Source organism: Hylobates moloch, unplaced genomic scaffold, assembly GCF_009828535.3.
Source record: "Hylobates moloch isolate HMO894 unplaced genomic scaffold, HMol_V3 SCAFFOLD_2, whole genome shotgun sequence".
Lineage (NCBI taxonomy): Eukaryota > Metazoa > Chordata > Mammalia > Primates > Hylobatidae > Hylobates > Hylobates moloch.
The window spans coordinates 62981370-63005996 of NW_026652277.1; the positions used below are offsets into that span (position 1 = coordinate 62981370).

The 24627-nt window shown below is 34.9% G+C and overlaps 1 protein-coding gene across 4 annotated transcripts; it reads right to left on the minus strand.

Annotated features, from left to right (window-relative positions):
- Positions 1-280: 280 nt before the first annotated feature.
- Positions 281-22338, minus strand: LOC116467239 (UDP-glucuronosyltransferase 2B7). Of its 4 annotated transcripts, XM_032150838.1 has the most exons (7): positions 21982-22291; positions 21571-21630; positions 20138-20286; positions 15839-15970; positions 11486-11573; positions 10437-10656; positions 523-802 (listed from the first exon to the last, which is right to left on the minus strand). In XM_032150838.1, the coding sequence occupies exons 1-7, from the start codon at positions 22289-22291 to the stop codon at positions 523-525; spliced, it is 1239 nt and encodes a 412-aa protein (XP_032006729.1). The 4 variants fall into 4 exon arrangements, with proteins under 4 accessions (XP_032006709.1, XP_032006737.1, XP_032006729.1 ...); XM_032150818.2 differs by having other exon boundaries at positions 281-802; positions 21571-22338; XM_032150826.1 differs by lacking the exon at positions 21571-21630 and having other exon boundaries at positions 21823-22291.
- Between the last annotated feature and the right edge of the window lie 2289 nt (positions 22339-24627).

Genomic DNA, 24627 nt, shown 5'->3' on the forward strand with positions numbered 1-24627 from the left:
TTAAAAGATCAAAAGGAAGAGAGACTTTCTATACAATTTAACTGTGTAATAGTTTCTTTAGCAGCAGTTAAAACAATACAATCCTGTTCAAAATGAAGCCAAATTATTCTGAGTATGTGCAAAACAGTACTGATACTTTCAGTGGACTTCTTAATGTTCTTGTGTTTATGTACAATGTGTGAAATATAGTTAAGCTGAGTAAAATTTTTTGTGTGAATACTGTGAATTAGAACAACACATTTCAATATAAGTTCAACAAATTTCAATACGAGCTCATATTGCTTTATATTATTTTCTATTTTCCCTAGTGTTTTCTTCATTGCCACAAAATATTTCTAACCATGAACTGGGTGGTAAATCTCTGAAAAACAAATTTTTATTTGACAAGGTAAATTTTGAAGAGATTTTTTTTTCTTCTTCTTGTCACAGGAAGAAAGAAATTTTGCATCACAACCTTTCTTGCTGGAATAAACTGAAGTAGTCTCATCTATCAGGTTTTCCAGCTTCAAATCTCAGATACAACTAATCATTTTTTCCCTTCTTTCCTTTTCTAGCAAACTTCCAGAAACAAAACAGACAACATTTTGTGATGATAAATATCACAGTTGCCACACAGGCCAGCAGGAACCCAATCACATCCAAAGAGTGGTACTGGAACCAGGTGAGGTCATGGGCTGCAACCCGAAGGTGTTTGGCTCCTTTGTGGCGCATGACAAATTCAATCCAGAAGACTGCTCGATCCAGGGGCTTTACTGGTTGATCATGTTGAATTCTTGATAATTTCATAACATTCTCTTTGTATCTGAAAGATAAAAATAAAGATACTAATGTGGCAGGAAGAGTTGCAGACAAAACCCCTCAGACACTAAGTTAAAGAAGGAAGGGTTTTATTCGGCAGGGAGCGTCGCCAAGACTCCTCTCTCAAGAGCTGAACTCCCTGAGTGAGCAATTCGTGTCCCTTTTAAGGGCTCACAACTCTAAGGGGATCTGCATGAGAGGGTCATGATCGATTGAGCAAGCAGTGGGTACATAACTGGGGGCTGAATGCACCACTGGTAATCAGAATGGAACAGAACAGGACAGGGATTTTTACAATGCTTTTCCATACAATGTCTGGAATCTATAGATAACATAACTGGTTAGGTTGGGGGTGATTTTTAACTACCAGGCCCAGGGTGTGGCACCAGGCTGTCTGCTTGTGGATTTCATTTCTGCCTTTTAGTTTTTACTTCTTTCTTTGGAGGCAGAAATTGGGCATAAGACGATATGAAGGGTGGTCTCCTCCCTTACTAACACTGAAAGTAAGTTAATTTGCCTGTCCATATCAAGTTTATGAAAAGCTGTTAAAGGGCCAAATAGTTCAAAGTAAATGTCAAAGAATTGACATCGAATTTGTGTATTTTAATTTGAGTCATCATAGAAAGTTTGGCTTTTAAATTGGACTTTTCTCATTGACAAATATTTTTAAAGTAGAAATTGAATGTTAGGTGAGAAAGTTAATTTTTTGAAGCAGAGAAAATATAAGGGATTTTTAATTTGTTTTTAATTGTTTAATTTTAAGTTTCTGAGGGTACATATTAAGTGTATATATATTTATGTGGTATATGAGATGTTTTGATACAATGTGAAATAATCACATCATGGAAAATAGGATATTCATCCCTTAAGCATTTATCCTTTGTATTATGAACAATCCAATTACACTCTTAGTTCTCAAACAGGCATATGGAGAATGTACTCAATATCATGAACCCTTTTAAGTGCTGTGAGAAAGATCGTGAAAATGCAATATGAGAATTATCATCTATAAGTTCCAAAAAAGTAATTGTCATGGTGAGTGACGTGCCTCATAGCTAGTCACTTTGCTTCTACATCACTCTTTTGTCTCCTACTCTTTCCCACCCTGTAGCCAGAACAATTTTTTGCAATTAAAGTCAGTTTAAAGCACTCCCTTGATTAAGACTTTTGCCTGGCTTCTCATTATATTAAGAATAAAATCCAACTCTGTTATTTGGTCTACAGAACCCTACATTTTTAGACACGGGCAAGCTCTTTTCCTAACACTTTTCCCCTGCACACCGTCTTCTAGATTGGCCTTCTATTTTTCTTTAAGGTCCCAAAGGTGTTCTCATCTTAGCACCTTACACATTTTTTCCCCTCTCTCCCGCTCTTGGAGTGTTCTCTCTTGCTACAACCCAAGGCATACTTCTCTCCCTTCTTGCGGCTTCCCTCTAACATTACCTCTAAGAGAGGCTTTTATTGGCCACATTATGATGGAACCGCTAGGATTTTCTCTATTTTCTGTGCTTATTTTATTTATTTATTTATTTATTTATTTTGAGATGGAGTCTCGCTCTGTCGCCCAGGCTGGAGTGCAGTGGCGCGATCTCGGCTCACTGCAAGCTCCGCCTCCCGGGTTCACGCCATTCTCCTGCCTCAGCCTCTCCGAGTAGCTGGGACTACGGGTGCCCGCCACCAAGCCCGGCTAATTTTTTGTATTTTTAGTAGAGACGGGGTTTCACTGTGGTCTGGATCTCCTGACTTCGTGATCCGCCTGCCTCAGCCTCCCAAAGTGCTGGGATTACAAGTGTGAGCCACTGCGCCCGGCCTTTCTGTGCTTATTTTGCTATTTGATTCCTAGAATTTTAAAATGCATTATATATCTCATAAAATAAACAATTAAATATTAAATACAAAAGATAAATATTCATACACTAAGTGAATAGTTCAAAAATGTAAGATCATCTTGAACATTATCTTGAGGTGAAGATACCGATTTACCTACTGTTCAGATTGTGGTATAGGCTATCACAACCTGCCTAGAATAACTACTCTCTTTTTCTGAACCATTTAGTCACCACTTCTGTCCACCAACTAAGGATTAGCCTGACTTCGAATAGCATACATTAGTTTGCTTGTTTATGTAATTGATTATATAATACGTACTCATTAGTGTCTTTTTTTTTAATGCAGCAGTTGTTGGGTAATTCCATTGCTGTGTAGTATTCTGTTGATTGATAAAGCACAGATTATGTCTTCATTTTATGATTAATAGACATTTGGGTTGCTAACAATTTTTGGACAGTATTGGTAATTCTGTCATAAACATTCTTCTATATGGTATTAGATTTATATATTTATACATATCTGTTGGGTATATAATTGGGAGTAGAATTGCTGAGATAAAAGTGGAGACATAGTTGTGATTCACCTCTTGATCTCTAAAATTTAAAGATGTTAGTTATAGTTTTTATAACCTCCCTTACTTCCACTATTCCACTATGGCTGGATCATATAGTCTTTATGATATTGAACCTTATTATATGTACTAAATCTTGATTTATTCCCCATCACATATCACTTCAAATAACTATCCGACACTCTCTAGGAAAATGTGTCTTCAAGTTGATATATATGATACATATATGTTTATTGTGTATGTATGTATGTGCATTTGTGTGTATCAATTTACATTATAAGATTCCATTTGTTAATTGTGTTCTTTAAATGTTTTATGTCTTTACTAATTATTTGCTATTTTCTTAATTCTGTTTAGATGGAGTGAAAATGTTTGTATAATCATATTTAAATCTACCAACTTGCTTTATATATATTTTTCTATTTGTCCAAGCTGGTTTGTGTTCTTTTTCAATTATTTCCTATCTTCCTTAAAGGTATTTTTATCATTCATTATCCTTCTTTTTTTGTGATAAAGTATGTTTCAAGTATTCCTTTAGATGATACCCTCTTTATATAAAAAAAATTATTGATAGAGCTGTAAATGCTGAATTGATGGTAGCTGGACTCCACAAGGAATTTTGCACATTGATATCTTTGGGTTTGAAAAAATCAATTATTAAAAATTTAACTTAAAATTCTATTTTTTGTGCTTCAAAGACCATCATCCAAAAGTAAAATTTAGTGCACCCCGAATGGGACAAAATATTTACAAGTTATATATCTGACATGACCCATAATGTATAAATAGTTCTTAAAACTTAAGACAAATAGCAAAGTTTAAAAATGTTCTAAGTTCTTTGTGGTTTTATCTACTTTTGGTCTTTGATGATGGTGATGTACAGATGGGGAAAAAACAGAGCAGAAAAACTGGAAACTCTAAAAAGCAGAGCACCTCTCCTCCTCCAAAGGAACGCAGTTCCTCACCAGCAACGGAACAAAGCTGGATGGAGGATGACTTTGACGAGTTGAGAGAAGAAGGCTTCAGATGATCAAACTACTCTGAGCTACGGGAGGAAATTCAAAACAATAACAAAGAAGTTAAAAACTTTGAAAAAAAATTAGAAGAATGGATAACTAGAATAACCAATGGAGAGAAGGGCTTAAAGGAGCTGATGGAGCTGAAAGCCAAGTTTCGAGAACTACGCAAAGATTGCAGAAGCCTCAGTAGCAGATGTGATCAACTGGAAGAAAGGGTATCGCTGATGGAAGATGAAATGAATGAAATGAAGCGAGAAGGGAAGTTTAGAGAAAAAGAATAAAAAGAAATGAACAAAGCCTCCAAGAAATTTGGGACTATGTGAAAAGACCAAACCTACGTCTGATTAGTGTACCTGAAAATGACGGGGAGAATGGAACCAAGTTGGAAAGCACTCTGCAAAATATTATCCAGGAGAACTTCCCCAATGTAGCAAGGCAGGCCAACATTCAGATTCAGGAAATACAGAGAATGCCACAAAGATACTCCTCGAGAAGAGCAACCCAAAGACACATAATTGTCAGATTCACCAAAGTTGAAATGAAGGAAAAAATGTTAAGGGCAGCCAGAGAGAAAGGTCGGGTTACCCACAAAGGGAAGCCCATCAGACTAAGAGCTGATCTCTCGGCAGAAACTCTACAAACCAGAAGAGAGTGGGGGCTGATATTCAACATTCTTAAAGAAAAGAATTTTCAACCCAGAATTTCCTATCCAGCCAAACTAAGCTTCATAAGTGAAGGAGAAATAAAATACTTTACAGACAAGCAAACGCTGAGTGATTTTGTCACCACCAGGCCTGCCCTAAAAGAGCTCCTGAAGGAAGCACTAAACATGGAAAGGAACAACTGGTACCAGCCACTGCAAAAACATGCCAAATTGTAAAGACCATCGAGGCTAGGAAGAAACTGCATCAACTAACGAGCAAAATAACCAACTAACATCATAATGACAGGATCAGATTCACACATAACAATATTAACTTTAAATGTAAATGGGCTAAATGCTCCAATTAAAAGACACAGACTGGCAAACTGGATAAGGAGTCAGGACCCATCATTATGCTGTATTCAGGAAACCCATCTCACGTGCAGAGACACACATAGACTCAAAATAAAGGGATGGAGGAAGATCTATCAAGCAAATGGAAAACAAAAAAAGGCAGGGGTTGCAATCCTAGTCTCGGATAAAATAGACTTTAAACCAACAAAGATCAAAAGAGACAAAGAAGGCCATTACATAATGGTAAAGGGATCAATTCAACAAGAAGAGCTAACTATCCTAAATATATATATACCCAACACAGGAGCACCCAGATTCATAAAGCAAGTCCTGAGTGACCTACAAAGGGACTTAAACTCCCACACAATAATAATCGGAGATTTTAACACCCCACTGTCAACATTAGACAGATCAACGAGACAGAAAGTTAACAAGGATATCCAGGAATTGAACTCAGCTCTACACAAAGTGGACCTAATAGACATCTACAGAACTCTCCACCCCAAATCAACAGAATATACATTTTTTTCAGCACCACATCACACCTATTCCAAAATTGACCACATAGTTGGAAGTAAAGCTCTCCTCAGCAAATGTAAAAGAACAGAAATTATAACAAACTGTCTCTCAGACCACAGGGCAATCAAACTAGAACTCAGTATTAAGAAACTCACTCAAAACCGCTCAACTACATGGAAACTGAACAACCTGCTCCTGAATGACTATTGGGTACATAATGAAATGAAGGCAGAAATAAAGATGTTCTTTGAAACCAATGAGAACAAAGACACAACATACCAGAATCTCTGGGACACATTCCAAGCAGTGTGTAGAGGGAAATTTATAGCACTAAAGGCCCACAAGAGAAAGCAGGAAAGATCCAAAATTGACACCCTAACATCACAATTAAAAGAACTAGAAAAGCAAGAGCAAACACATTCAAAAGCTGGCAGAAGGCTAGAAATAACTAAAATCAGAGCAGAACTGAAGGAAATAGAGACAAAAAAAACCTTTCAAAAAATTAATGAATCCAGGAGCTGGTTTTTTGAAAAGATCAACAAAATTGATAGACCACTAGCAAGACTAATAAAGAAGAAAAGAGAGAAGAATCAAATAGATGCAATAAAAAATGAAAAAGGAGATATCACCACTGATCCCACAAGTACAATGTACCATCAGAGAATACTACAAACACCTCTATGCAAATAAACTAGAAAATCTAGAAGAAATGGATAAATTCCTCGACAAATACACCCTCCCAAGACTAAATCAGGAAGAAGTTGAATCTCTGAATAGACCAATAACAGGTTCTGAAATTGTGGCAATAATCAATAGCTTACCAACCAAAAAGAGTCCAGGACCTGATGGATTCACAGCTGAATTCTACCAGAGGTACAAGGAGGAACTGGTACCATTCCTTCTGAAACTATTACAATCGACAGAAAAAGAGAGAATCCTCCCTAACACGTTATATGAAGCCAGCATCATCCTGATACCAAAGCCTGGCAGAGACATAACCAAAAAAGAGAATTTCAGACCAATATCCCTGATGAACATTGATGCAAAAATCCTCAATAAAATACTGGCAAACCGAATCCAGCAGCACATCAAAAAGCTTATCCACCATAATCAAGTGGGCTTCATCCCTGGGATGCAAGGCTGGTTCAACATATGCAAATCAATAAATGTAATCCAGCATATAAACAGAACCAAAGACAAAAACCACATGATTATCTCAATAGATGCAGAAAAGGCCTTTGACAAAATTCAACAATGCTTCATGCTAAAAACTCTCAATAAATTAGGTATTGATGGGACGTATCTCAAAATAATAAGAACTATCTACGACAAACCCACAGCCAATATCATACTGAATGGGCAAAAACTGGAAGCATTCCCTCTGAAAACTGGCACAAGACAGGGATGCCCTCTCTCACCACTCCTATTCAACATAGTGCTGGAAGTTCTGGCCAGAGCAATCAGGCAGGAGAAGGAAATAAAGGGTATTCAATTAGGAAAAGAGGAAGTCAAACTGTCCCTGTTTGCAGATGACATGATTGTATATCTAGAAAACCCCCTTGTGTCAGCCCAAAATCTCCTTAAGCTGATTAGCAACTTCAGCAAAGTCTCAGGATACAAAATCAATGTACAAAAATCACAAGCATTCCTGTACACCTATCACAGACAAACAGAGAGCCAAATCATGAGTGAACTCCCATTCACAATTGCTTCAAAGAGAAAAAAATACCTAGGAATCCAACTTACAAGGGATGTGAAGGACCTCTTCAAGGAGAACTACAAACCACAGCTCAATGAAATAAAAGAGGATACAAACAAATAGAAGAACATTCCATGTTCATGGGTTGGAAGAATCAATATCGTGAAAATGGCCATATTGCCCAAGGTAATTTATAGATTCAATGCCATCCCCATCAAGCTACCAATGACTTTCTTCACAGAATTGGAAAAAACTAAAGTTCATATGGAACCAAAAAAGAGCCCGCATCGCCAAGTCAATCCTAAGCCAAAAGAACAAAGCTGGAGGCATCATGCTACCTGACTTCAAACTATACTACAAGGCTACAGTAACCAAAACAGCATGGTACTGGTACCACAAGAGAGACATAGATCAATGGAACAGAACAGAGCCCTCAGAAATGATGCCGCATAGCTACAACTATCTGATCTTTGACAAACCTGACAAAAACAAGAAATGGGGAAAGGATTCCCTATTTAATAAATGATACTGGGAAAACTGGCTAGCCATATGTAGAAAGCTGAAACTGGATCCTTTCCTTACACCTTATACAAAAATTAATTCAAGATGGATTAAAGACTTAAATGTTAGACCTAAAACCATTAAAATCCTACAAGAAAACCTAGGCAATATCATTCAGGACATAGGCGTGGGCAAGGACTTCATGTCTAAAACACCAAAAGCAATGGCAACAAAAGCCAAAATTGACAAAAGGGATCTAATTAAACTAAAGAGCTTCTGCACAGCAGAAGAAACTACCATCAGAGTGAACAGGCATCCTACAGAATGGGAGAAAATTTTTGCAACCTACTCATCTGACAAAGGGCTAATATCCAGAATCTACAGTGAACTCCAACAAATTTACAAGAAAAAAACAAACAACCCCATCAAAAAGTGGGCAAAGGACATGAACAGACACTTCTCAAAAGAAGACATTTATGCAGCCAAAAAACACATGAAGAAATGCTCATCATCACTGGCCATCAGAGAAATGCAAATCAAAACCAGAGTGAGATACCATCTCACACCAGTTAGAATGGCCATCATTAAAAAATCAGGAAACAACAGGTGCTGGAGAGGATGTGGAGAAATAGGAACACTTTTACACTGTTGGTGGGACTGTAAACTAGTTCAACCATTGTGGAAGTCAGTGTGGTGATTCCTCAGGGATCTAGAACTAGAAATACCATTTGACCCAGCCATCCCATTACTGGGTATATACCCAAAGGACTATAAATCATGCTGCTATAAAGACACATGCACACGTATGTTTATTGCGGCACTATTCACAATAGCAAAGAGTTGGAACCAACCCAAATGTCCAACAACGATAGACTGGATTAAGAAAATGTGGCACATATACACCATGGAATACTATGCAGCCATAAAAAATGATGGGTTCGTGTCCTTTGTAGGGACATGGATGAAACTGGAAAACATCATTCTCGGTAAACTATCGCAAGGACAAAAAACCAAACACCACATGTTCTCACTCATAGGTGGGAATTGAACAATGAGAACTCATGGACACAGGAAGGGGAACATCACACTCCGGGGACTGTTGTAGGGTGGGGGGAGGGGGGAGGGACAGCATTAGGAGATATACCTAATGCTAAATGACAAGTTAATGGGTACAGGAAATCAACATGGCACATGGATACATATGTAACAAACCTGCACATTGTGCACATGTACCCTAAAACCTAAATTATAATTTAAAAAAAAAAAAATGTTCCAAGGATTGGAGTAGACATGTTTTCAAAGAAGATATATGAATGATCAGTAGGCACGTATGAAGATTCTCAACATCTTTAGCCATAATGAAAATGCAATCCAAGACCAGGATGAAAGATCATTTTACACCCACTAAGAAGGCTGTAACAAAAAGTCAGATAATAACAGGTTTGGCAAAAGTATGGAGGAATTGGAACCATGTTGTACTGCTGGTAGTAGTCATGAATGAAACAAGTACTTTGGAAGACAGTTTAGCAGTTCTTCATAAACATACAGTTCCCACATGAGGCAGCATTTCCACTTATAGTATCAACCCTAAAGAAAGGAAAACATGTTTATGCAAAAACATGTGTAGCAATCTTCTTAGCAGCCACAACTGAAAACAATCAGAAGGCCAATGAACTGATAATTGAACAACTAAAATATGACATATATTTACTAAAAAATATTAAACTGCTGTAAAAAGAAATGAAGTATTAAAACACACAACAACATGAATAAAACTAAATCCAGAAAAACAAAATTAGGCTAGGTGAAATGTCATTTACACAACACCCTAAACTGTATGATTCCATTCATATGAAATATCTAAAGAGAATAATCTATAGAGAAAGGAAACAAATTAGTTAGACTAGGGCTAAGCGGTCATAGGAAGTGACTTCTTTGTCATTGCAGTTTCTTTTGTGTTGATAAAAATGTTCTAAAATTATGTAATAGTGATGGCTTCATGGCTCTGTAAACATACTAAATATATTTGGATTTTATAGCATAAACAGGAGGGTTTTATGCTATCAAAATTAAATCTCATTTTCAAGTCCGTTACAATAATGATACTAATAAAAGTTAATTTTTCAGCAAGAAAATAGTTATACTCTGAGTCATTTTAGATATCCAATTAAAATATTTTATTATATTATTTCAGGTTTATTCTTCCTTTCTTCTATGGATTCATTATGTCAAATTTTTAAGAAATGTATTTTTTGTATTATCTATATCCTTTTAAAATTATTTTTGTGTAGAAAATTGTTTCACTAACTGGCTATTCTTTAGATGTAAGTGTTTCAAATTCAATTTTTAAATAACTTATAAAAATAAAAGCAGATTTCAGATTGGTTAAATCATTTAAATTCTTTCAAAATTAGTCTCCTAAAAAGGATGAAACTCACACTCACTATTGACAAGAGAAGCTATCTGTAAATACCACCTAGTGAAAAATATCGTTCTACTCACAAAGGATCATTAATTACTGTCTTCAATGCATCCAGCAAGTCTGTACTCGACATTGTATTGAAGTCCAATTTAACAGCTGCTCCCTTGGCCTTCATGTGAGCAATGTTATCAGGTTGATCGGCAAACAATGGAATCCCAACCATAGGGATCCCATGGTAGATTGCCTCGTAGATGCCATTGGCTCCACCATGAGTTATAAAAGCTCTAGTTTTCGGATGACCTAGGATTGGATGAATTTTAGCAAAATTATTCATCAGAATAAAATGAAAGGTTCTGAAAGTGACAGTGTTTTCTAGCTAAAACATTGAACTAAATTAAAATCGTGTTTCAGACTTTAGAGGAAAAAACACGTACTTGTACCGGGTATGTAAGTGAAGGCTATATGGTGTGTGTGACTTCAGACTGCAAAACAATACAAGATTTCCAGTTGGGCTAACAAAAAATTGCATTCTAGATTTTAAAAATGTGCAAAAAAAAGAAGACAGCAAAGAGATGGGCATGAAGTGAACTCTTATTTTAAGTGCAGTCACAGAGTGTGATATGTGGGGTGGGCAAGGCAGCAGGTAGTGGGTTGGTGGTGGTGCTAGGATTGAGAAAGGACAGATCACACTTCATCATGAAATGTGTCATCACTTTATGATTAAGGTTAGCAATTTAATCCTTCACAAAATACAGAGTCACTGGTGATAGAAGAGCTATTATTTTTAGTGGCATTTGAAACAACTGCAGGAGAGGAAAAAAACAGGTGTAAAGTTGTAGAAATAGGAGACAGAGAGACAGCCCAGGAAGTTATTGAAAAATTTTGTGAGATATAATAACACCTGAAATAAAGATTCTTCCTGATTCAGACCATAAAGAATGTGGGTGTATATCGTAAAATGCCAAAAATTATAATGTATTCTTTCCCCCTTAAGACTGGAAAATCAATATAAAGAAGTTACATTTTGTTTTTCCTTAACAAATATTCAATAAGCTTGTTTCATGACTAACTATTAACACTCTAATGTGCTGTTACTAATATATTCAGTATTTGTTCACCAGAGTCTTACCTAGAAGGTCATTCTGGGGTATCCACTTGTAGAGCCGAGTATTGAGACCTAAGGTATCTGGTTTATTCCCATCAAATCTCCACAGAACCTGTTACAATAAAGAAAGTATTTTGTTCCATGAGTGGAATTCAATAGTTATAGAATGTTAGAACTGTAAAAAGAGTAGGAATGAGATCAAGGGATGTTAGTAAATAAGAACTACTCAAAGACTGATGTAAATAGAATACTCACATTAATTTTCCCAACTTTTATAATTAGTTAGGTATATAGGGAAATCATGATTTTCCAAAATAGTACCTTAGAAGAAATCAGATTATCAATGACAATTTCAAGGATTTAAAAAATTGTTACACTTTTTAAAAGAAAACCTACGTGTGGCCAACCATCATATGAAAAAAGAAAAAAAGAAAAAAGCTTAACATCACAGATCATCAGAGAAATGCAAATCAAAACCATAATGAGATAGCATCTCACACCAGTCAGAATGGCTATTATTAAAAACTCAAAAAATATCATGATACTGGTGAGGTAGTATAGAAAAGGCTTGCTTATAATCTGTTGGTGGGAATGTAAGTTAGTTCAACCATTGTGGAAGACTGGTGGTTCCTCAAAAACCTGGAGGCAAAAATACCATGAAACCCAGCAATCCCATTACTGGGTATATAACCAATGGACTATAAATGGTTCTTTTATAAAGACTCATGCACAGGTATATTAATTGCAGTACTCTTCACAATAGCAAGGACATGGAATCAACCTAAATGCCCATCGATTATGGGCTGAATAGAGAAAATATGGTACATACATACTACAGAATATTATGCAGTCATAGAAAAGAACAAAATTATGTATTTTGCAGGGATATGGATGGAGCTGGAGGCCATTATCCTTAGCAAACTAACAAAGGGATGGAAATATAAATATGGCATGTCCTCACTTATAAGTGGAAGGTGAAAGATGAGAACATGTGGACAAATAGACAGGAACAACATACACTGTGGTGTACTGGAGGGTGGAGGGTGGGAGGATCAGGAAAAAAATTAACTGATTTTAGCCTTAGTATCTGGGTGATGAAACGATCACTACAATAACCCCCCATGACACAAGTTTACCTATGTAAAAAAACTACACATGTACCCTTGAACTTAAAAGTTACAAATAAAAGTTAGATTAATTTAATTTTTTTAAATTAAAAATATTCTAAAAATGTATAAAAAATTTTAGCTATTCCTTATAATTCTAGTGTAAAAAACAGTAACAATTTCATAATGACCTATGTGCTTTTGTTTTATGTACTTTATATTAGTTTTCATTTTCCAAATTTAATTTTAATGTATTCATTTCTTTTTGAGTAATTTGGGAAGTAATTCACATGTATCTACTTGTGTGTAGGTTATTATATTAGAGCCTGTTGTCCTTTGATTGACAAAATAGCAAGTCCATAAATAAGCTACTTATAAGAAATAGATTAATGCTGCAAAGGTTTTATGTATAACTTCATTGGAATTATAAATTATCAAGCACTACTTCCAAAATAAATTTCAGGTGATTATTTCTGACACAAATTCAGAGTATTATCAGCATTTCTAATTTTGGATATTTTTCAGCATAGAAATGAAGAACCTGTTGGTGTCATGAATAAAAACACAGCTGTTGAATAAACTCAGAATTGTATCTTGCTGAATTTGGTTAACTGATTATTAACACCGAGACAACGTGCTACAAAGCTTTGAAAATAGTGATTAATGTGTTCTGCTATAGCCAGGACATTTTATGTTTAAGCTGCTAATTTTGAAACTCCCAAGCAATCCTCATAAACTCGACAATAATTTACAGTGTTTAACTTTTATTTGCTACATCAGTGTTAAAGTAACTCAGGTTTCAGCAAAAAGTTGGAAGAGGTCATTACAAGAAAGCTTTATCAGGCAGGAAAGTAAAAAGTAATTGACAAATACACAAAGGTCACTGGCTTATTCTATATAAAAGAAAACAAATTTCTACTATATTTTATAGAGGGGGCATCTGAAGTTGTTTCTGTGCCTGGCTTCCTTCTGTTTGACTCCCTTCTATATTTCCTTCTGCTTCCTCCATTGGGAGGAGTTGTTAATCTGATAGTGCAGAGTCCTTGTGGGGCCACATTTTATACTGCACAGAGTCCACCTTCAGGGCAGAATCCGTCTCCACCCTTTCATCTTCCTGCTTCAGACACTGGCTGGGCGCAGTCCAGCAGGGCAGGCTGCCATTTCTCTTTCTCTGAATCTATCTGGCTATGTGGGTACTTGGAATAGTTGTCTGTCAGCCTAGGCTGTTCTGTCTCTGAATGGTACCCTGAACATTACTCAGATACACCTCTTCCAAAATGTACAGGAAGAACAAGAGGTTGGATTACATGCCAAGCCTAAATTGCATGATGCATGTCAGACTTTTTGAAATACCTGCTATTGATATTGTGCTAGTGAAGTTACTCATTAAAATGTAACTTTTTCTGATAACACCTGTAGTGTGTACAGTGCCCTCAGGAATTCTTAAACAAAAGGGTCAAATGACAGGGGGAGAATTTGGTGACATCTCTTACCTGACCCCAATATCATGATAATACCAAAACTTCATGTACATTTCTTGAATAAATTTATTCCTGATCATACTATTAATGCAAAATTTATTATCAATGAAAAACACCCTCTGTATTATTTTAGCATCGTTCATGTATATTTTTGATTTTGAACTAATATCTGAGAAAATTATTGCTTTCTCAACAGCTAAATTTTTAGGCAAGAAGTTTCTTTTTTTTAATTTGTCATATCCATAAAGTTTATTTTAAAAAATGTAAAAAACTAACCATACGGGAATATTTATTAATATACTTAAAAAGTTTGTTCCCGATGTTGAAGTAAAATACATTAGCAATATCTTCAAGACTCCATCTTTACACAAATAAAACTTCTAGATCCTGAAATATACTACAGTAGAGTCTATAGATTACATTTTTTTTTTTTTTTTTTTTTTTTGAGATGGAGTGTAGCCCTGTTGCCCAGGCTGGAGTGCAATGGTACAATCTTGGCTCACTGCAACCTCTGCTTCCCAGGTTCAAGTGATTCTCCTGCCCCAGCCTCCCGAGTAGCTGTGATCACAGGTGTGTGCCAATATGCCTGTGTAATTTTTTGTATCTTCAGTAGAGACGGGTTTTCCCCATGTTGGCCAAGCTGGTCTCGAACTTCTGACCTCGTGATCCGCCAGCCTTGGCCTCCCAAAGTGCTGGGATTACAGGCGTGAGCTACCGTGCCTGGCCTATAGTTTACACTTTTAACCACAGGATTGGAATTCATTCTTAGTCCCCTATTCCCCACATGTGGCGGTTATTATTCCTAAATTAATAACATTCGATCATGTTATACTAGCACAGATCCTTAAATAGAGAATATACTACATAACTACTAACAGAGACAATCTTCTCCATTTCTTGTCATGTGTTTTATATAAGCATTTGACTTAAAGTGCAAATAGAAATACTACATCCCATAATTGTAAACATTCACCAAGAGCTTCCAGAGTACAATAAGCAATAGAAGTGACCCAAGAGTCAGTCAAGATTCTTCACTTATTGGATACCGCTGAGATTAGGAAAACTGTTTTGAATCTAATTATCATAAGTTTTACTTGTATTTCCAAAAGGACACAGTTCTGGATATACATTTGTTGTGAAAACACCGGAAAGTCATTCTAAAGACTGCATTAAGCACCATTTTCACTTACTTGAAATATATTGAGTTAAATTCAGCAGTATGTATGAGTGTTAATATCAGAAATTAAAAATAACTTTGGGTCTCAAGTTGCCTTTTGTGGAGACATATGGAGTACTGAGTTCCCACTGATGCTAATAGGAACCACTCATGCATACCAAGGATAGTAACTCCCCCAGGGCCACATGCAACCCCTAAGTCTGAGGCACAACTATTACTTCTGTCGGTGGATGCTATACAAGCATACTTAAGACTGTATTCGACTATAAAGAGTTCAATCTAGTCTTTAATATTCTTTCTATGTAGATCACATACACAATTCAAAATTTTATGGACAGGAGGTGAGAAGTCTCCAAACACTTTTTAAATACCTTTCTCCATATAATTTATCATCAGCATATTTACATAGGGGAATGTTCACACTTAACACCATTTAAAAAAAAGTGCAACCACAATTTTCAAACTTACCACAGTTTCTCCAAGATTATCCTTGTTCTAATTTTTCAACTTTTGGCCAACTTCACATTTGTCAGAAGTTTCTATAATTGGATTGTTTCAAACTTTAACAGCCTCTTTCAGTAGTTTTCCACACCAGTAAGGCACTTCATCTTACCTTTTGTGGGATCTGGGCAAGGGCTGATGCAATTACGTTGGCCCTTTCTGCTGTGATGTTACTGACCATTGACCCCAGAGAAAACACCACAACACCATTTTCTCCAGAGCTCTGTACAAACTCTTCCATTTCCTGTGAAAAAAGAATTGGTTTCATCACAAAAGAGTATTAGCACAGCGGCCACTACTGAAAGAATTGGTACAAATTACTAAAGAGAGAAAATCAAGTATTTTGAGGAATTATTGGAGTAAATAATATTTTTTAACTGACCCAATCACTCAGTTTTTTTGCAAGTAGATGTATAATATGAGACAGGTGGACTCTGTTAAGGATATTTGTGTAAATATGTGTGTATGTGTACGTATTTGTGTGCATGTGTTTAAGGGAGAAAAGAAATGGAGCTATTACACTGTAGTCAGGGGGATAATGTTAAAAATATTATACACAGACTCTTCTCTTAGAATACTAAAATTACTAATACAGGTTCTTGGAAAGTGGGACCACTCAGCTTTAATTCTATATTGTTGTTCTACTAAATCCCTTGTGTTTATTTCAGGCAGGTTTTCTGTAGAATTCTCTTAGTTGGAAGCCGTTACTGGTTTACTTCCCTAACTGTGAGCTCTGAGGATAAGCTACTCACAGTTGGGATAATTTTATAACTACATTTATGTTTCTCTACAATGCTTTATACTTCACTTAAAGTTTGTCAGAGTTTTCCAGTAGTTTTTCAAAAGCTAAAAAAAAATAAAAGCTGGAGGTTAAGAACCGCTGACATTCTGGAGTCTGGTATTGTAATTTGGAATTTCTATGAATTAGTCCAGGAGTCTCATTTATAATACAGAATGGTACAGTATATAGTTACATAGTTGAATGATCATATTTTTCAGATTATTGTTTAGGTGGAGCACCTATTGCCCTGAAATCACACTGTTAAATTGATGTGCTATTTATAACTGCATGTGAGGAACTCTCATCATCACTTTGTTGTGTCTCAGAGGCAGCATTTGCACCAGAATAGAAGAGGCCACCAGGCCTTTCTGCAGGGGAGATCTTGTCTCTCTTTTGAGTAGTTCACACACACCACATTACACTCCTGGAGAAGATGTGTTTGGCTGCAATTGATTGAGAATTATTCTGACTTGCGTTCCCCAATAAATGCCAATATTTAAATTTAAATACTTACAGATTTAATGATTGGGGTAAAACTTTTCCCAAGTGTTCTTAACAAAACAAAGAAAAAAAGTCCAAATGTTAACTGTGCAGACCACATATTACAGAGAGTATTTTAAAATATGATTTTTAATCTTAACATGAGAGTCATTGTACTGCTATTCCAGGTAATACTTGGGGCATCTAGGTATTGTGTGTGATTGCAGTTGCCTGTAGCCACATTTAATCTAACTGGTGTTCAGTGTTTCATCTCACTAGCTTGATGCCCAGAGCCTTATTTATTCACCGAGTGTTGAAGGAATCGAGCCTGTTTACAGATTCGTCACTGATATGGACTGGTTGTTTCTTCTTCTGTGATAACATAATAAAAATAATTTAAGACTAATGTGAGAAATTTTATAAAAGCATGAAAAAAATTTTAAATAAAATTTTTCTAAAATTTTTATGTTGTGATATTATTTATGTAAGATATATTTTTTCATCATGGCTTTTGTGCTACTTATATAGCTTAATGTACACATGTGACACTTATTTAGATAATTTTAATCTTATTGTATATACATTTCCTCCTGTAAAAACTTGTCATCTTGTTATATTTATCATTTTCTAACTCACTTTATTTGTATTATGGCTGACAGTGTAATTGAATATTTCATTGATAAAATTATTGTAATGCTATTGTATGCACATAGTATAAGTTTTTAATCATTCCTTCATTTAAGATGTTGGATCACTTCCAATGTTAATTTTATGAATATTTTCCATAATGTTTAATAGGTACACCTTGATTAATTTTCTCAATATGATTTCATGTGAATGTATTATAAAACTAATAGCAATATTCATTTTTAAAACACCTGATACATTTTGTCAAGTGTCTTATTCTCTTATAAGAAATTATCTTATAATTTAATACTTACTTGAAATGAAAGCAACCTGGGTTAGCAATTATTTTACATAATAAACGAAGAACCGGTTTCACAACCATTGACTTGCATTCAAATCTTTCTGCAAGTTAATAACAACAGCTAGTAGTAGTAATTATCACTATTTTAGTACTAGTCATCCTTTTTCTTGTCCTTCTACACCTCCTACTCTCTTCCCCCTCCTACTGACATTATCGATTTCCCTTAGTGTGGGTAGGGAAATTTTTCAAGAGTATGGTAGGGTGGCATAGATTTTTCATTAGTCTTACCTCAGCTTTTGTCTCTTGAGAAAGTTATCATATAAAGCCCATACAATTTGCATTCAACATAGATATTCAGTTTTAACAATGGAATAAAATTTCAGTTTTATGTAGACAAAAATGATCTTTTAAGAGATTACCTAATAATATAATAAAGAATGCTTGCTTTGTCTTATGTCTTAAAAGTGTGATAATAATTTAAAAATTAATTTAAAAATTTTTTAAAATTAATTTAAAAAAGTGTGATATGTCTTAAAAGTGTGATATTAATTTAAAATATATGAGTTTATTGGGTTCCTTCATAAAGAATATAATCTTATATGCTGACAGAATTTTCTGGAATCGAAACTAAGGGCGCCATTCAGATACAAGTGGTATAAATTATTTGGGCTTTATTATACATGCATTGTTCATTATCTCTGTGCTTCTCTGTCAGGCAGCTATGATGTTGAGACGAGTTGCCACAGGAAGCTTTAATAAGTTGCTTGTCATATGGCAAAAATCATCTGCTCTCATAGGGTGTGTTTATGCTGTCATATGTAAACCTCTGGGGTCTCAATGAAGAATGATTTAAATGCTTTAGTAAGATCAAGTGAACACTAAGTTTGTCTGCAAATACTAAAGGAACACATTTCTATTGTTGAGGAAGTGTTTTAAGCTGCAATACTGGTGAAGATCCTTATTACCTATGGTAGAATTTTAGAATTTCAACTAGCTCATCTTACTGTCAAAACTGATACGTCTACTTTTAATCAAGTCCACAGGGTATCTGTCAACTATGACTCTGCAAGAGAATATAACTTTGATGTACTGAACAGTCTGGTTCTAATGAAGAATGATATCTCAAGTGACCTGTGCATGTTAAGTAATTAGTAGTATTAGTAATAATAACAAAATAATCATAATTGCAAAATTAATATTTCTGAGTCCCTGACTATATTCCAGAGACACTTCAAGTGTTTTGTCTGTGTTAATATTTTTCCACTCAACACAATATGAAGTTGGCACTATTTTTGTAAATGTAGGCATAATGATTTCTATCAACATTCTAGTCCACTTTTCCATCATCTGCTACCTGAATCCATGCAAAATTTCCTGAATGGTTGGCTCTTTACAGTCTGGCCCTCCTGCAATTTAATCCATTGAATATCTTGAAAGCTCTCCTTTAAAAAGAGAATCTTTTCATATATTTTTATTTCTTAACTCTTTTTAGTAGTTTTTCAATGTGCTTAATAAATATTTCAACTCCTAATACGTATCTGGCTCTAATTTGCCTCTCAGCATCATCTGATTCTTAGTCTCTCCCTGAAAACTAAACTTGAAGACTTGAGAACTGTCCTGACCACTTTACCTGCTTCTTTTTTTTTTCTTTTTTGTCTGTCTCTCCCCATCATTCTTTTACCTATTCCTGCATATTGTTTAGCTCTCATCTTACTAATCAGTGACTGCAGGATACTTTCTATTATCTCCACTGATGCTTTCTTGGCATTGGGTTTTTCCTTCAGATAATAGTTTTTATATAATTTGTATTACTTGCACATATTCTATCTTTTGAAGTAGAATGTAAGGTATGTGGGGACAGAAACTGTGCGTATATTTTTCTCTGAAAATTCTGCACTTACCTGTGTTTTGTGCTAATCCTTTTGTAAATATTATTTGAATGGATGACCAATACCTTCTTAGGTATTACATAATGAAGATTTTAATTTAACCAACCCTATTTTCAAAGTCTCCTTAGTATTCCTCTCTATTTGTAATACTCATAAAACTCACATACGTGTGATGGTATTAACATGTACATGAGTTTCTAATTGGTATCTGCTTTACCCACCCATTTCCCATCTTTCTTTTAGTGTAAGTCAAACACTCTAAATGAAGACTATAGAATCATTTCTACTGAAAATTCAAAGCCAACAAAATAAAACCAACGAAAGTATGTTTACCTTAGGCAGGAGTTTGGCAGGTTTGCAGTGTAGTCCTCCAACAAAATCAACATTTGGTAGGAGTGGATGTGGAAACTGAAAATTCCAGGAGTTTCGAATAAGCCATATGTCAGCTTTCCCCATTGTCTCAGATAATGTAGTGGGTCTTCCTGACAGGAATAAAAAAAAGAAAAGGTGGATGACACAAGATAATTACTTTAGGTAAATTTCTGAAAGGAGTTAGAATAATGTAGGCAAAAATGTAGGCAAATATCTGTGCTTTGAAAAATATATACACATATTCATATATAGACATAATTTAATGTATTATATATTTTGCCCACGTGTATTTATAAGAAAGACAAAGTAGTAGGAGAATTGTGAGGTTAAGCTACATCTCTAATGTCACATCAGTATACTCACAATCATAAACAATTATTAAAATAAGCCACAGAAAATTAAACAGAAAATTCTCTTAAAGCTTCAGTAGTAGCATATGGACATTTAAACAACTCTTTAAGCTCTATAATTAATAAATTCTACTGTACCCATAAAAATAATTTTCTAAGAAATAGTCTAGTTTACACAACTCATTAAGCTAATTCTTTTATCTTTGGTTCTTCAAGTGAACTGTGGACTATGTTGAGAGTATGGCTGAAATCCTTGTACCAGCTACTCTTTTAGATTCAAGCTAAGATCTTAATAATATTTTTAAGTAAATATATTTGTACATTATAGCTAGAAATTTTTGAGAAATTATTGAAATAAAAATTTGTACTCAATGTTAATCTGTCTCATATTTTTTAATAAAGAGACATAGTTTCAAAAAACTATGTAGATATAACAAACTTCACACTTCAACAAGATGATTGGACTTTGAATGATTTCCAATTCTTTAGTGAAAGAGTGTAGAAACATTAGAAACTTCAAATTGCCCTTATTGATTTTTGCATCTGAGATATAGACATTATCTCTCTTTACTGTGAAGTAAATCTTCTGGTAACATGGGAACATCTTTTGATTTCTAAATAAGAAAACAGGTTTACAAGAAAAAACAATTTCTGCAGTTATATAGATAGTTGTAGAAAAAAGTGTAACTACTTATTCTAAACCTATGCATTCAGTAAGAAGTTATTTGATGGATTTTACTGTTTTTACGATGTAAAACAATGTATAGTAAAACAGAAGTGTAATTGTTTAAAGTCTTAGATGCACTAATATATAGGTTTATGATTTCCTGGGGTGTTCTGTGTGAGTGATGGCGACAGGGTTTTAACTGACCCTGTAATTTAAGCTTTTCTATATTTGTGAGATTGATAGATCATCTTGTATTTTCATTTTATAAATTCACTTACTAAAACCCCACTACCCTGACTTTATGGCTTTGTACAAGCTCCGCTTCAAAGACACAAATAAGTTAGATCTTCATGTTACCGATTGAAAAAAATACTTACCTAGAACTTCACTATAAAACTGATCCCACTTCTTCATGTCAAATATTTGGAACCAAAAGTCAAAATAAAGCACATAGATCATATTTTTTACCCTCTCCATGAAAGTCATTTGATCAGTTAATTCTGACATAACAACAGGTACGTAGGAAGGAGGGAAAATAAATCCTCCACTATGCTTTTCAAAAGTGTAGCCAGGAGAGAAGCTGAGACTGTACACAAAGGGTATGTTAAATAGCTCAGCCAGCAGCTCACTACAGGGAAAAATAGCATCTGCAAAAATGACGTCAAATCTTGACTCTTGTACTTTTTCCATAAATTTCTTATTTGAAACTACATCTTTACATAACTTTCTAGTTATGTCACCAAATGTCGACATGATTTCTTGTACTTGTGAAAAATATAACCAAAATGTATCTTTTGGAAGGTCCGACCATCTCTTAATCTGTTGCATGACGAAATTCTCCAACTCAGTTTTAGTTAAAGATGTGGGATAAATTTCAATTTTAAGAGCGGATGAGTTGTTGGGATCAAAAAGAATGGAAGCTGAAGATGCCAGTACAGTCACCTCATGACCTCTCTGAACAAGCTCATCCAGGATTGTCTTTATATTCATCCAATGGCTATATTCTGCTGCCCACACCAGCACCTTTCCACAATTCCCAGAGCTAAAGTAGAAGCTCAGTTGTATTAGCAAAATTACTGAAGTCCATTTCACAGACATCCTGGTGCAATGCAATGCTTGTTTTCCAGTTGCTGTTCCTTTCTGTCATTTCTCATGGTTATATCCAAAGATAAATTAGCCAAGAAGTTAAAATGTAACCCTTATAATTCAAAGTACATGCAATATCATTAAATCAACAGTCTGAGCATGTGAATGGCAAGGAGACAAATGAAGGTAAATGATCTGTTCACACAGATGTGATTAATTTCCCTTTCATGTTTATGAGTGCTATCCTTCAGCTAATATCAAGGATCTTGTATGGACATGTCATCTGTCTTATGCAATATATTTTAGAAGAGTGTCCAGAACAGTAGCAGTGAAAGATCATGTTTCTGCAGTCCATTTGACACAAAACTAAAGATAAAATGACTAAACATGGTCCACATATTTTTGTAAACTTTGTTGACATATAATTTAAATGTTATACTATTTATCAATTATTGTGTAAAATTTAATGTTTCATAGTATATTCACAGAATTGTGCATCTACCATATCAGTTGGAGAGCCCTTTTATCTCCCCAAAATAAGCCCTATAGTCTTTAGCCTTTTTCTCTCCACCCCTAGTTTCTGCATTTCCCGTGTTCTGGGTAATTGCTAATTGAATTTCTATGTCTATAGATTTGCCTATTCTGGAAAATTTTTAATGCATGGAATCATACAATATGTGGTATTTTGTGACTGGCTTTTTTATGTAACATAATATTTTAAAGGTTCATTTATGATATAGCATATACATGTTGATTCTTACAACCATCATGTAAGATATTGAGAGTTTCAAGATGACACTATCTTTATAAACTGTTAAAGTAATCAAAGATAAAGAGAGAAAAAGAGAAAAGTAAACCACCTCGTAGTACATTCAGCATTAATCATTAGGTTAGCTTGTTCTCTGACTCACTTCCTCACAGTTATTTGGCTGTTGTCCTAGAATTATGCAGACACTGTTTCAAGACTATAGTTCCTCTTAATTCGTCTATAAATATTAACTTAAACATTATGAAATGATCAACTCTCCTTTTGAGGTATTCCTTCATGTCCAGCATACTGATGAAACTACTGACTCAGCTGATCTGAAGGATCTCACTGATGTTAGCTGATCTGAGGGACTTCACTGATGCCAGCTGATCTAGAGGACCCCACAAGGAACTGACTCAGCAAATAATGTAGTTTCTTTTTCTGATGACTTTACACCTATTACCCTGACTAATCAATTACCCAAATTTTCCAGCCCATCACCATCTATGATCTCCTTAAAACCTCCAGCCCAGAACTCCTTGAGGAGCTGGATTTGGGGTTCTCTTCTTATCTCCTTGCTCAGTGCCCTGCAATCATTAAACTCCTTCTTTGCTGCCAAATCTGACGTCTCAGTGTAATTGGACTATTATTGGACAGTAAGAACATGAAACTGTTAGTCCTATAACAAAACTTCAATGGAATAAGTAACTACAAATATAATAAAACTAGAAAGATAACTAGAATTAGAAGTGGAACTTAATGATGTAACAATTGATGAAATCTCATGATAAAACAAATAACTGAGGAGTTACTTCTTTTGGAAGAGCAAAGAAACTTGTTTCTTGAGATGGAATCTACTCCTGGTGAAGATGTTATGAACATTGTTGAATGACAACAGGAGATTTAGAATATTACTTAAACTTACTTTATAAAGCAGCATTAGTTTGAGAAGATTAATTCCAATTTTGAAAGAAGATCTTCTATGGGTAAAATGCTATCTGACAGCACTGCATGATAAAAATATCTTTTGTGAAAGGGTGGGTTAATATATGTGGCAAATGCCATTGTTGTCTTATTTTTAAGAAATTGCCACAGCCATGACAACTACTAGCAGCCACCACCAAAATGAGTTAGCAACCATCAACATTGATGTGAGAATCTCCATCAACAAAAGTTGCACTGACTGAAGACTCAGATGATCATTACCACTTTTTAGCAATTGTTTTTAAATTAAGGCATGTACTTTTTTAGACTTCATATTATTGCAGACTTAATATACTCTAGCATTGTGTAAACATAGCTTTTTATATGCCTTAGAAACCAAAACAAATTGTGTGATTTGCTTCATTGCAGTATTTGCTTTATTGTAGTATTCTAGAACCAAATCTGCAACATCTCAGAAGTATACCTTGTATTAGTGAAAACACTTAATATGAGATATACTCTAAAAATATATTAAGTTGGAGGAGTGGCCAGGATGACTGACCGGAAGTAGGTAATATGCATGACTCTCACAAAGATGAACAGAAGGGGTTAGTAAATACAGCCCCTTCAACTGAAACATACAGGCACTCGCATTGGGACTATTTAAGGAAACAAC

Bases quoted from the DNA above. Each gene is read 5' to 3' on its own strand.
- LOC116467239 (XM_032150818.2), bottom strand. From the start codon at position 22,291: ATGTCTGTGAAATGGACTTCAGTAATTTTGCTAATACAACTGAGCTTC. The intron at 15,971-20,137 runs GTAAACATACTT...CTTTTTTCACAG, and splicing joins CTGCCAAACTCCTGCCTAAG to GAAATGGAAGAGTTTGTACA. The intron at 803-10,436 runs GTGAGTAGAACG...TTTATCTTTCAG, and splicing joins ACAGTAATTAATGATCCTTT to ATACAAAGAGAATGTTATGA.